Raw genomic sequence first — 14,240 nt, forward strand, 5'->3', positions numbered from 1 at the left:
AGAAGGTAATGATGGGATCTTAGGACATGTCTTTGTAACTCTAGTCAGTGCAAGGACATGGGTGACTAGATGACTATACTACTCATCTCAAAATTGTTCACATTGGTGGCATCTGTAGATTTGTCGAAGAAGCATCCAAGGCAAAAGGTGAGAAGGTATATAGTCTAGACTGATGATCTGCCTTCCCGACTGCAACAATGTTATTACTTTGCAGTTCCCAAATCACCACAGAATCAAGAGTAAACTCAACACTTGTAACTATCCCACTATGTGTGATCTAATGGATGGATTGGAGGTTAGTTGATAAGAAGGGTACATAAAGGACATAACGAAATGATCCTTCCCCATGTCAATAGACCCTCTCACTCACACACGTCCATAGAAGAGTTGTCACCCATCAGAATATGGGGCAGAGAACAAGGCTTAAATGAAGAAAGCATATCATATGATGAAGTCATGCGGTGTGAAGCTCTAGAGTCTAGAATCCATGTCCTTAAACTAGAATCCGCAATTACAACAAATGCCTTTCCCTTTTGCTTTTCAGACTGAGGAGTGAAGAAGAACCTGTGGAAAATGAATTTGGAATGTTGATACTGTTCTTTTGGAGAATACTCATTGGCCAATCAATGTCTTTCTTCATGCACTTTGATTCATCATGTCCATTCTTTTTTGCACTAGCAAAAATTAAATTTCCCTTCCTTCGATGAATCATCTTCTGAAGAGAAGTTTTCAGAGTCTGCTTTGGAAGTGGATGGACACTGTTGTTGATTAGTTGAGGTGGCTTTCTTTTGGACGTGGATTTCATCTTCTTCTCTTTGTTGCAAGGAACCTTTTGGTCTTTAGTGTCATGGCTTGCAACCAAGGCATGAGATTGTGAAAACTTCAAGGTGTCCATTTTGATTAGTTTGTGTCACTTTCTAGTGAGTGACTTTGCAAAATCATCAGAAGAGAACATTTTAAACTCACTTCTTAAGGCAGCTTCAGTAGCATAGAAGGTGGAGACAAGCGTAGAAAAATCAGGTCCTCACTTAGAGAGTACATTCAATACCAATTGTGAGTCTATCTTTTCAATCTTACAATCTTTCAAATTTGTGCTCAATTACTTAAATGTGTGATTAAGTCCTATATGTTGTCCAATGCATGGATTAAAACTTACTGGTTCATTTTCCAATGTTTGAACCTAAATTTCATTTGTTTGTCCAAACAAGCTTGATAACATGTTCCATATAGCCTTTAGGTCAATCTAGTGCTTTAATATGAAAGAGCAAATTAGGAGATACACCTAGGCACAAGATACCAAGGGTCTTGTCACATTTGTTAAACCACTTAATCTTTTCAGCATCTTCGTTAGGTTTGGGTTTAGTGCCCTAAGATATCTTGTACAATCCCTTACACCATAGCAATAGTCATTTTAGTTTTCCATGCCAAATAGTTGTGGAGTTCCAAGATTGGAACAAATTGATGATCCTTAATGCAAAAGAAAAAGATTAAACAGAAAATTGTAGGAAAGGTTGAAAACAATGCACAAACACAAAAACCCCCTCCACCAACAAAAGAAAGAAAGAAATAAAATCATTCAATCAAGTGGTCCCCTCTAACAAATATAATGATGACATTTTATAATTAGTGCAAGTACAAATTGCCACATGATAGAATTACTAAAGTGAACTTGATTATGATGTTTAATAGTTGCCAAATAAGGACAAAATGATGAAACTATAGATGTAAAGCAAAATAGAACAAACAAAGAGCACCATTGCAGGGCACATGAAAAATCTTGCACTTGAAAATGACACTCAAAATGGAGTCCATATGAACAAGAATGGAGCCTCGGAAGTTTCTTAAATGAGAACTATTGAGTAAAACTTCTGAAAACCAAAACCTGTAAATAAACTCACCAATATGTATTCATAAAAAAATAGCCAAGATAAAAAATTGCACAAAAAGTAGATCTAGAATAGCCAAGAATGGAGCTTACAAAGTTGAGCTGCCAAAATCAGAATGCCAATGGAGAGGGGGTGGGTTTGGGGTTATTTGGATGTTGATGTCACATTGATGTCAGTAGACAACAAATTACCTAGGCTGATAGCAAATGCCCCATAGCTGATGAAAAACCACCCTAGACCTAGAAAGCCAATGGAAACTTAAAGATTTTACCAAATAATCCAAAACTGTTGTTAGATTCTCTAAAGCCACTTGGATGAGGTGAAAATTGTTGGTCTCAATTTCAAAAATAACTTGAGTGGCATGGATGTTGGCTTGGTGAGAGTGGTGGTTGATTTTAGATGCTGATGGGTGGATTGTCGCTAACTAGGGTTATGGTTGTTGTAGTAAACACCTTTTTATTTGGTGTTTGTTTTTCTGTTTGAATTGCTTTATCGAAATAGACGGAGATGCAAAAATAGATATATCAATAGATCTATTTGCTTAAATGAAACGATTGGGATGACTCTTCAAATACAATATTTCAAAATACCCACAACTAACAATAATCTCAAAACTAATTCAGAATTGAAAGTACAATATATCATCAAAACCGAAGATATACCCAGATGGTGAAATCTATGGTCTTTTTTCTTGTGAAGACGTTTGGTCTGTGTTCGGATCTGAGGACGATCTCTACTCGCGTGAAGTTTTTCTTGCATTTTTTCAAGCTACAACCTTTTTTTGCAACTTGTGCTTGTTTACCTTCAATTCGTGATGTCTTTTTTTGGCTTTTGGTGCGCACAACCCTTCCCAAAATCTGCGCGATCTTTCTTTGCAAATCGACACGACTTTGCCTTTTCTCTGCGCGTGACTTCGCCTTGTCTTTGCGTGCAACGAGAGTTCGTGTTTCCTATGCTTCGTGTCTCTTGCAACTGGAAAAAAAAATTGTGATTTCTGATTACTTTTTTTGACATGATTTGTGCTGATTCCAACCTGCGGTTTTCTAGCTAGGGTTTTGACCCATTTTTTGGCTTTTATTGCATTTTGACCTAGGGTTATTTCTGTGGCTAGGGTTTTGTAAAAACCCTATTATAATCAGCCGTTTTTAATTTCCTGCTCAAATCTTTCTAAGTTTTTCAAGAAGATTTCTAGGTCTTCATTTAAATTTTTTGGGTTTTCAAAAATTCGTATGTTGGGATTTGTGCCAGTCTTTTCTACCTTGGATTTTGTGCCTGCATTTACCTCAACTTTTTGTGCATTGGGATTTGTGCCTTGGGTTTTGTGCACTCAAAATTTTAATCAGACTCCCGCCTCTTCTGTTTCCCTTGTTTTTCTGTGGCTCGAAAAGCATGCAAGGTGGCATCTTTGACCAACATAATGTTGGAAGGCAGTTAGAGGTTCAACGACAAAAAATACAACACCAATAAGCGGCAAATGTTGACCATCTTTGAATATCGCTGCCTTGATGCACTTGTTTTGGGTACAGAAACTCATCCTACAACAACTGGATAGGACCAGGACAAATTTGATGACTACAACCTCGAAACTGTGATGCTGATAAAAATCTCTACTGCTGATGATCAACTACCTCAAGTGCCGTCAGGCAAGACAACTACAGAGATTTGGTCTCATCTGAAGGATCTCCATGAAACATTAGACAAGAGTCGTGCATTCTTTCTAAAGAACCAATTGTTCTCCATCATAATGGATGAGAGAATGTCCTTGTAGGAGCATCTGACAAAGTTTAAGGACATCTGTGATTAGCTAGAGGCGATTGGACGGAAGATGGAGGAATAAGACATGGTAGTCATCACTCTGAAAAGTTTGCCGAAGTCTTATGAGCACTTTATCGAAATGCTCAATATTACCTCGACTAATGTTGACTTGAAGTTTCCAGAGTTGTGAAACAAACTTCTGCAGTAGGATCGTTAAAAACAACAGTTTGGTAGTGGTGCCAGTTCGTCCTCCACAGAACAAGCCTTTGCAGCCAAATCCTTCACAAGGATAAAGGCAAATCTCAATCTTCTCAGTAGAAGAACTTTGCTCCATCATCCGAAGGCTCAAAGAAGAAGAACATTCAGTGCAACTATTGCCACAAATATGGTCACATGAAGAAGGATTGTCGATTACGCTTGGCTTCTAAATTGAATAAACAGGGAGGGTCTCAACCAAAAGTGAATGTTGCCAAGCACACTGAGCAGAAGGAATCTGCCTTTTACGCCTTTATGGCTAAAAGACTTGCAGATCATGTGAAGTCCTTCGCCTGGTATATTGATTTAGGTGCTTTGCGACACTTCACTCATAGACGTGACTGGTTCATAAAATATCAACCTTTCACTGATTTTGTGATTTTTGGAGGGGAAGAATATACCGTTGTCAAAAAGGACAACGTGCATATTCAGTCTGGTGGGAGGAATTTAATTTTCCTCGATGTATACTATGTTTTCGACATGGAACTCAACCTTCTCTCTATTAGTCAATTTATGAGACACTTTACTCAACTTGATGCGGTATTCAGTTCACACAAATGCAGCATTGAGATAGGGAGACTAGCGCTATAGTTACTATGGGTATTGAGGATCATGGTCTATAGAGACTTGTTGACATTGGTGATTCTTAGGAGCATGCCATGGCAGCCAAAAGTTCTTCAATCAACAATCTTTGGCCTCAACGGTATGGCCATCTAAACATTCACTATCTGTCTTAGCTAGTTTGAGAGGATTTGGTTGTTGGTCTACCTGAGATTCAAACTCAAAATTAGGGAGTTTGCGGAGCTTGTCAGGCTGGAAAGCAGCATCAGACTCAATTCATGGATGATGATTCTTGGCAAGCTTCTAAGGTATTGCAATTGGTTCATGTTGACATTTGTGGTCCGATGAACACTCCTTCAGTTACAAGTTTGGGTATTTTCTGTTATTTGTTGACTATTTTAGTCGCAAAATGTGGGTGTATTTCCTTAAACAAAAATCAGAGGTGTTTAGCATGTTTCAGCAGTTTAAGGCCTTAGTTGAAAAAGAGTCTGGTCAACAAATAATCACCATTAGGTCAGATAATGGGGGGGAATTTTGTTCTGCTTTCTTCGACTTCTGTGCGAAACATGGCATTAAGCGTTAGTTTACTACACCCTACACCCCTCAGCAAAACGGTGTTGTTGAGCGGAGAAACCACACAATAACTGAGATGTCTCATTCTATGATGGAGCATTGGAATGTTCCAAAGAAGTGTTGGGTAGAAGCGGTTTACACTGCTCTCTATCTTCTGAACCGGTCTCCCACAAAGACCGTTAAGAAGAAGACTCCAGAGGAAGCCTGGTCTGGCAGGAAGCCCAAAATCAGTCACTTGAAAGTATTTGACTCTTTTGCATTTGTTTGGATCTCGGATGCCAAGTGCACAAAGTTGGATCCTAAGTCAGAAACTCATGTTCACTAGGTACAGTGATAACCACAAAGATTACGGGCTGATTGATGTAGACACGGATCGTCTCATATTTAGTTGAGATGTTGTTTTTGATGAAGACCGAGGGCCTTTTCAGCTCTCTTCTCCTATTTTGAGCCTCGAGGATCAGCCTTTGAAGGCAAGCGATTTGGGGGTCCGTCTTCTATTAGGTCCGCCTTTGAAGGCAAGTGATTTGGGGGTCCGTCTTCTGTTAGGTCCACTTGATGGGAGGGATACAACTGTTCCAAGCTTTGCACCTGTCACTTCTCTTGCAGGGTCTCCCAGACAAGGAGTTACACCACCCAACTTTCTTGAGGAGAATCTTGAGCAGCATCCTGATGACTTTGTTATGGAAATTCCTAGTGATGTTGGACCACCTGTTTTAGATGTTGGTACTTCTACTCTCTAGCCTAAGTGGTGGGCCAAGACTATTGGTGATCTTCATGATGATGAGCTCATTGAGGGTAGATCGTCTAGAAACAAGAGCAAACAACAACATACAGTTACTTTTGCTCTCATGGCCAACATTCATAGTATTTATGAGCCTCAAACATATGCAAAGGCTAAAGGTATACCTGAGTTGGAATAGACTTTGGAAGCTAAACATCATAGCCTTCTGAAGAACAAAACTTGGGTTCTCTCTGATCTTCCACCTGGGAAGAAGCCCATTAGCTGCAAATGGGTGTATAAAGTTAAGTATAAGGCTAATGGAACCCTTGATAGGTACAAGGTACAGTTAGTTGCTCGGGGGTTCACACAGAAAGAGGGCATTTACAATGAGGGGACTTTTGCTCCTACAACCAAAATGAGTACAATTCGGCTCGTCCTTGCCTTGTTAGCTTAGTTTGGTTGGAAAGTCTATCAAATGGATATCAAGAGTGCATTCCTCAATAGTGAGTTAGGAAGAAGTCTACATGACGCAGCCTCAAGGATTCAAGGTCGCCAGTAAAGAACACTAGGTATGCAGACTGGTGAAAGCACTCTGTGGCCTGAAACAGGCTCCTCGAGCTTGGTACATAAAAATTGATAAGTACCTCAGTGATCAAGGCTTTTAGAGGAGTCCTTCCGATTCCAATCTGTATGTCAAAACTACTGGTGATGGTATTCTTTTGCTTGTCATCTATGTTGATGATTTGATTATCACTGGTAGTTCAACACTTTTGATCAAACAGATCAAACCGAGTTTGTGTCAGACCTTTGACATGACAAACTTGGGACTTCTGCATTACTGTTTGGGTGTTGAGTTTTGGCAGATAGATGGCAGTATCTTTATCTCTTAGTCGAAGTACACCAAGAGTCTGCTTGATAAGTTTTAGATGTAGGATTGCAAACCCACCTCTACACCTATGGAGAAAGGGCTGAAGTTGTCAGCCAAACCAGATTCACGCGTAGCGAATGAATCCTTGTTTAGGCAACTAGTGGGCAGTCTCATCTATCTCACCACCACTAGACTTGACCTGAGTTATGTTGTGAGTTACCTCTCTCACTTCATGACAGCCCCTACCTATGAACACTGGGTTGCAATGAAGCGTGTGTTGAGATATTTGAAAAGCACTTTTGACTTTGGCATTCTATATGGCAGAAGCAAAGATCTTAGACTCATTGGTTTCAATGACTCGGATTGGGTAGGTTCTGTTGATGATAGGAAGTCTACATCTGGGTATGTCTTCAGTCTGGGAATAGATGCAGTCACATGGACCAGCAAGAAGCAACAAGCAGTAGCTCTTTCCTCGACCGAAGCAGAGTATTGGGGAATTGTTAAAGCAGCTTGTGAGGTAGGTTGGCTTCGAAGGATGTTTTCGGACATGCAAATGTCTCAAGCAGGGCCTTCACCCCTCTACTGTGACAATCAAGGGGTGCTCAAACTTTCCAAAAATCCGGTCTTCCATGAAAGAACAAAGCATGTTGAGCTTCATTGTCATTTCATTAGGTTGAAGACGTATCAATTTAGTTGCAGTATGTTCCAACTGAGGATCAGATTGCAGACATCCTCACCAAGTCTCTGAGCCCAGAAAAGTTTGTAAAATCTAGGGGGCAACTTGGTGTAGTTGACAGATTGACCATTAAGGGAGGGTAGTAGAATAATATTATTATATCTTATTTAATGGTCAATAATGTATTTTACATGTAATATTAGTTCAATTAGTCTGTTTCTATTTTGACGATTGTTTCGTTTAGGAAACATTGTTCCTTGTAATTGCTATAAGAACGTTTGTTCTTTTGAAAATAATATTATCTTGCAATTACCTCGAAACTTTACTGTTTCAATTGTAGATCCCATAGAAGGGGCTGAAGATTTCGTGAGTTGGTGGTGAAAAGATCTGTGCAACTTGTAGATTCCTTTTTTTAAGAAGCTTTGTTGCTGTTTCTATTCCCAGACTCTAATTAATCCAGTTTTTAAACCTTGATCCGTTGATGCAAAACACTTGATTTGTCAAATCCAAGGAGTCAAGGACATATGCTTAACACAGAGCAATCTCCAGATGGTACATTTCCATTTGCAGAAAGAACTGATCTCCAAGACAATTACATGAGAGAATATGTACAAGAAATGAAAGCAAACAACTATCTTATGAAATAATGAATAAGGTAACTTCATTCTATGCCTGTATTGGGTACCTCATTCTGAGAATCCATCTGGGTGTCTTCCAGCGAGAATGGCAACAGCTCTAGTATTGCAACTACTTTGAGAAATTTCTGCCTTCCTTTTATAAATCCATTGATTTAAAATCAGAGAATTGTACGTACTTGGGAGAGGATGGAGAGGATGAATGTCCTTCTTAGGAAACTCACACTGCTTTTTAAAGACTGGGGACTCACAATCACTTGGACAACTTCTTACCTAATCATTTGTTAGTCATCTCCACTTTAATAATTAGTCACTTCACTAAATCACTATTAAATACTCATCTTTTTGAAATGGCCCCTCTTAATTATTAATTACAACCTGGATTTGATATGACTTTATCACATCATTACATTTTGCATAAGTGTAGGTGTTATCGAATATACACGACACATACATGTACCTCAGTCCTCCTGTATGCTTTCATCCAGGGCATGGTTGGCAGAAATAGTGGCTTATTTGTAAGGCCGTGTTGTAAGCTGCCTAAACAGATATGCAGCTTACTTGAATAAGTCTGTTGCTTACTTGATCAAGTCTGTTTCTTACCTGATATGCATACAGCTAAGAAATTGTCCATTTTTAAGCCCCTGTTCATATAATGTGGTTTAGAAAAGATGCATATTCATCTATTAATCACCTCTTTTCTGTTAACGAGTATATTCATCTTCTAATTACCTCTTTCTTGTTGATGAGTTCATATAAAGCATTCAGCATTGTGAAACCAAGGAAAAGATCATTAGTCATCCATGACATCTTTGTGCTCAGTTTATCTCATTTTTATTGGACATATATCCTTTCAGTATCAATCTACTGCTACTATGCGCATTGCAATATGACATTTACCATGTTGAAAAGTAATTATTTTGATACGCGTTGCATGTATTCCACAACTCAATACGAAGTTAAACAGGTAAGATTGAGCAGTTTCTTTGGAAGGTTCAACATGTTTATCAAGAGTTGTGATATACATTGGGTCTCTCATTACTTTCAATTTGGTCAGAAGATTTGGCTTTATCTGAAAGAAAGAGAGGTTCAAAGCTCTGAAAGGAAGCTAAAGCTACTTACCATGATCCTTATAAAACTTTGTTTGCATGCTTAACGCACTTTAAACTAAGTTACTCAAGGCTTACAATGCACCTTTGCTTAAACTGTCAAAAATTGCTCCCTTTCAAATGACATGAAGCTGACCACTTGGCCCTCATATAGGCAGATCATATTGTAAAGCCACAAAACGAGTACTCTTGCAGCACTGAGTTGGCTATGTTTCAAATTTCCCTAGTTTGGTGAGTATGCACAGCAGGCTGATAGTATGCATTTGAGCAGGTTCAGACTCAATGTTTGCAATTCTATCCTGTAACAATGGAGTGTCTGTGCGTGTATGGCTAGAGTGTAGGTAATGATAATATTGTCTTTGTGCCAAGATAAGTCCTGGCTTTGCTCTCGATTGAGTGTAGGTAATGATGATATTGTCTTTGTGCCAAGACTAGACCTTGCTTTGCTCCCTTGATACTATTTTGGTAATGACGACAATTGATTTTCTGACAAATGTTCATTGATGCCTTTGTCAAGGATCCCAAAACAACTGACTTTGGTGCATCCTAGCTACTTAGTGACACTGGCACTCACAACTAGAGTTTTTGCAGCATTGCTTGCTACAGGAAATTGTGCACTGATAGTGTCTTCAGTTATTATGGTTTTCACTACTAGATAATTTCATGGAAGTCACGTAAATGTACAAGAATGTGATTGTGTCAATTCATACATCTGCCATTTTCTATCAGTTCGAATTCTTATGCCTTCTTCAGCCCTCTCTCTCTCTCTCTCTCTCTTGGTTTTTTTCCCTAGCCATCACATGAGCCTCTATTTGTTCCTTAAATCTTTAGTGATTTTTTAAAAATCAAAATCAAGTTGAAAGTTTTGTCAGTATATCCCTTTTTTTTCCTATGCTTAAATATTTCAAAGATCAAAAAAAGAAATAAAACAACAAAATCCTCAAGGAATCTAATAAACACATGTTTACAATTCTTATCTATGCTTATAGAACCTTCTATCAAATGCTTAGCTAAACATTGCATAAATAAAGATATTTTTAGAACTAGAATGCTCATTTACAGGACTTGGTGAAAACTCTTAGATGGTTTGGTTTCCTTGCAGGTTCACGCGATCATGGGAAAAAATGGGTCTGGAAAGAGTACTTTCTCGAAGGCAAGGCGATTTAAAAACTGTTTTTTTCACATTTTTTATTGTTAAACAAAAGATTTAGGATATATATTATCTGAATCTTGTTGGCATTAAATACAGGTTCTTGTGGGTCATCCTGATTATGAGGTTACTGGGGGTACAGTGATTTTCAAAGGCGAGAGCTTGCTGGATAAGGAGCCTGAAGAGAGAAGCCATGCTGGCTTATTTATGAGTTTTCAGTCTCCAGTTGAGATCCCAGGTGTGAGCAACATGGATTTTCTGCGGATGGCATGTAATGCTCGAAGAGCAACCCTTGGTCTTCCAGAATTTGGTCCCCTTGAGGTGTGCATTTGAACATTTATTCCTAGGACAAGATCTCAATATATCTGAATTAGATAATTCCCATGGGATTTATGTGGTCCTTTCTTTCCCTTCTTGTGGTACATAAGTGCTTTGGCACTTGCAGTTTAAGACACAGATGCTTGGTTAGCATCTAAAAGCTCCATTAAATATGTTGTTTCATTCTTTCTGGTTAGTTGTTATTGTTTTTACATATTTTTTTGTTTGCTTTTTGTCATATGTCTGTTAGAGAGAATGCAATGCCAATTTCTGGTGAAGTTGCTCATGCTTCAACATTCATGTGCATAGTGATCATATAAATCTACTTCAGTGTAATAGCCACAGGTTTTCTATTGTTTTGTGTTGGCTGGTTTCAATTGCGATTATTAGTGATTTAATCGGCAAAAAATCGTTGACCAAGTCAACAATTTTTATCCTTCTTTTAAGGAATTAATCGGCGGCACCTGCAATTTTTTCCGAATCACGATTTTTTCCAGAGTATTGCTTCTATGGTTTCTATCTTAAAAATAATTCTTTACATTCTGTTTTTCTTTTTGAGAGATTCACTTAGTTAAGACATGTGACCTTTAAAGTGAATTTATATTTTTCACTTAGTTAAGACACGTGACCTTTAAAGTGAATTTTATAATATAATTAATGAAAATGCAGACTTACAAGTCTGCATGTTTGCTTTTACCTACAGCTTTTCTGAAAGCTATGATCTGTGAGTAGGGCAACATTATTTTGGTACATTTTTGAGTTTTTTTCATCCTGCTTCTGACTTTGAACATCGATATGCTTCTTAGCCTCCTTTTTGCTTGAGTAGCTTTGGCTGATTATTGATAATATTGAATTATGAAAGAATTTTGTTGTTCATAAATCTAAATGATTTCCCCCAAGATTTCTTTTTTTGAAAGTATAGCTAATCATAATTTTTGTTCAAGCTGCTTTGTAAGTGATAAACTGAATTACAATTTTGGGGTTTTCATGCAGTTCTATGGTTTCCTTTCCCCAAAGCTTGCAATGCTAAATATGGATCCAAAATTCTTGGACCGCAATGTTAACGAAGGATTTAGTGGTGGTGAGAAAAAACGCAATGAAATTCTGCAACTTGCGGTACACATTTTGACCCTTACTATCTGATACCAATCAATCATTTTTACTATTTGATATGTAGAAAATGCAATGAAAATCTGCAACTTGCGGTACACATTTTGACCGTCACTATCTGATATAAATCAATCATTTTTAACTATTGATGTTGTATGCATATCTTAAAAAAATGAAAACAATCAAACTGATAAAAGCTAAATAAACAAATAGGAATGATAAAGCTTAGTGAACTTCACATAAATTCAAAATAATTTTTTTTATACTAAAATATATTAAAAGGGTTGATGATTTCTGTCAGATTTTTCTTTTTGATTTTCCTTGCCAATGTAAAGTGTTTTTTGCCAACTTGGGATAAGTTTAAATTTTAATGCATGTTTTGAACAGAAATTTTCATACATCCATAGTGCCATTCATAGAACATGGAAAAAAGTCTTCAAACTTCAGATTGCAAATTGAAAGAACAACTAATTCAACCAATTAAAGATAAAAGCACCTTGATTATGCTTCCAAGAAAATTGCAGGTTCAGATTACAATAATTTTTTTTAATCTTTCATTATCAGCTACAGCTACAATCTGGAAATGACAGTCCAAATGATAAATCTGATTGATGACAGTTTGCACAGTAGTGAGTTTCTCCACATTAGGCATGAAAGGTCCTCTCAATAAGCAGCAATAGTTTTCCAAGCACCTTCCCACTAATTCCTTAATCAGCGTGTATACAGCAAAAAATATTCAAAACATCCAGCCAAGACTGCCAGAACACTATTTGCTGGTATTAAATCACTGAACATGAAGAAAACAGCGACCAGCATTAAATTCTCCTAGCCACTCCAAAACTGCCTTAACTCTTAACCACACACAAGAAGCAATACTCAGAACCTTTTCAATTCCCATGAAAAAAACCAATCTGGTCTTGATAAAGGCAAGAATCTCTGGAACAAGAAATCCACGCAACTTCCAGCAGGGGCGATACCTTGCTTCAAATACTGAATATTAAATTTTGCATCTAATCATCCAAACAGCACGCAGTCTATGATCTGAGAGTGTAGGCGCCAGCAAATTGACTGAAATAGACCCCAATAAACAGAACAATTCATCACCAGTACCTATGCCATGCTCATGAATTAAAACAGCCCTCAAGCATGATTTGATCCCTTTAGAATAAATAAACTCCAGCGATTTCTAGAGAAAGAGCCACCAAATAAGGATGCTTCTATGCGATTAAAATACTGGAAAAATACCCATATCGATTTCAGCCTTCATTTGCCCTGGTCGATTCCCTTCTTGATTTTTTCATTCCATTTCCCATGTACAACAATAAGAGACAATCCTCCAAAATATGATTAAATGAATAAACACTCCAAAAGCCCAAAATCCATATGAAATATTATTTGCAAATGCTTACATTCAAAAAACCAGAAACATCTTCATCATTTCCTGAGAATACTAAATCAAAAATATCAAAACCTGCTCAAAATCACTGTTATTGAGAAGCTAGATATTGCCCCTGAAATGAGACAATCAATCTACCATCCTGGAGAGATCTTTTATTCCCAAAGATGATGTCCTCAAGAAAGAATCTTGCCCTCCAAGAGGTCTGTAAACCCCAAAACTATTAGAATATTTAATTATATTTTAGTCACCTATATTTAGTTCCTTGTTTAATGGTCATTTAGCTTTTTAGTTAATTAGCTTTTAAGCTTTATTTAGCATTTAGCTTTTTCTTTTTAGTTAATTAGCTTTTAAGCTTAATTTAGCTTTCACGCTTAATTTAGCGTTTAGCTCTTTAATCTTTTACTTTAATGTTATGTTCTAATTATAGAACATCATCGTCTTGTAACCTCTATATATACGTGTGTATATCGTTCAATGTAATCGTCCGATTATTGAATCATTCATTCAATTTATTTTTTATGGTATCAGAGCGGGTCAATGGGATTCTTTAAAGTTTGGCGAATTTTTTAATAAAATTCATGGCCTTCTTTTTGGAATATTTTCCAAATTTTTTTTAATTAGTTTTTTTTATAAAAAAACGATTTTGCTTTTTTGAAGGCTTTTTGAGGGTTTCGAAGGTTTCTGGTTTGTGGATGAATTTCTTTGTGCTGGGCAGCAGTTCATGTTTCTTTTGCAGATTGAAAATTTTCCTAGGGTTTCTGCAATTTTCGACTAGGGTTTTGACCCTTCAGTTCAAGTTGAAATTTTATTCTAGTTGCATATTCTTGATGGGTTTTTCGAGACTTCAACTAGGTGGTTGTCATATTTTTCTGTGTGCATCGTTTTTTGTGCCTCGATTTTTGAGCCGTCGGATCTGCATTTTGATTTTTGTGTTTCGAGGGTTTCTAGTTCGTGGACAAATTTCTTTGTGCTGGGCAGCAGTTCATGTTTTTTTTGCAGATTGAAAATTTTCCTAGGGTTTCTGCAATTTTCGACTAGGGTTTTGACCCTTCATTTCAAGTTGAAATTTTATTCTGGTTGCAGATTCTTGATGGGTTTTTCGAGACCTCAACTGGGTCGTCGTTAGATTTTTCTGGGTGCATCGTTTTTTGTGCCTCAATTTTTGAGCCGTCAGATCTGCATTCTAATTTTCAGATTCTTGGTGGGTTTTTTGAGAGCTTTTTT

General features: G+C 37.4%; 1 protein-coding gene across 1 annotated transcript in view; it reads left to right on the top strand.

The window, feature by feature from the left end:
• The window catches only part of LOC131029693 (ABC transporter I family member 6, chloroplastic), a 76,342-nt gene that overhangs the window by 34,856 nt on the left and 27,246 nt on the right, over window positions 1-14,240 (top strand). The window contains exons 2-4 of the mRNA XM_057960286.2: window positions 10,142-10,192; window positions 10,289-10,510; window positions 11,501-11,623. Coding sequence (XP_057816269.1) covers window positions 10,142-10,192; window positions 10,289-10,510; window positions 11,501-11,623 — 396 coding nt within the window. The remainder of the gene's footprint in view (window positions 1-10,141; window positions 10,193-10,288; window positions 10,511-11,500; window positions 11,624-14,240) is intronic.

Source organism: Cryptomeria japonica, chromosome 9 (assembly GCF_030272615.1).
Source record: "Cryptomeria japonica chromosome 9, Sugi_1.0, whole genome shotgun sequence".
NCBI lineage: Eukaryota > Viridiplantae > Streptophyta > Pinopsida > Cupressales > Cupressaceae > Cryptomeria > Cryptomeria japonica.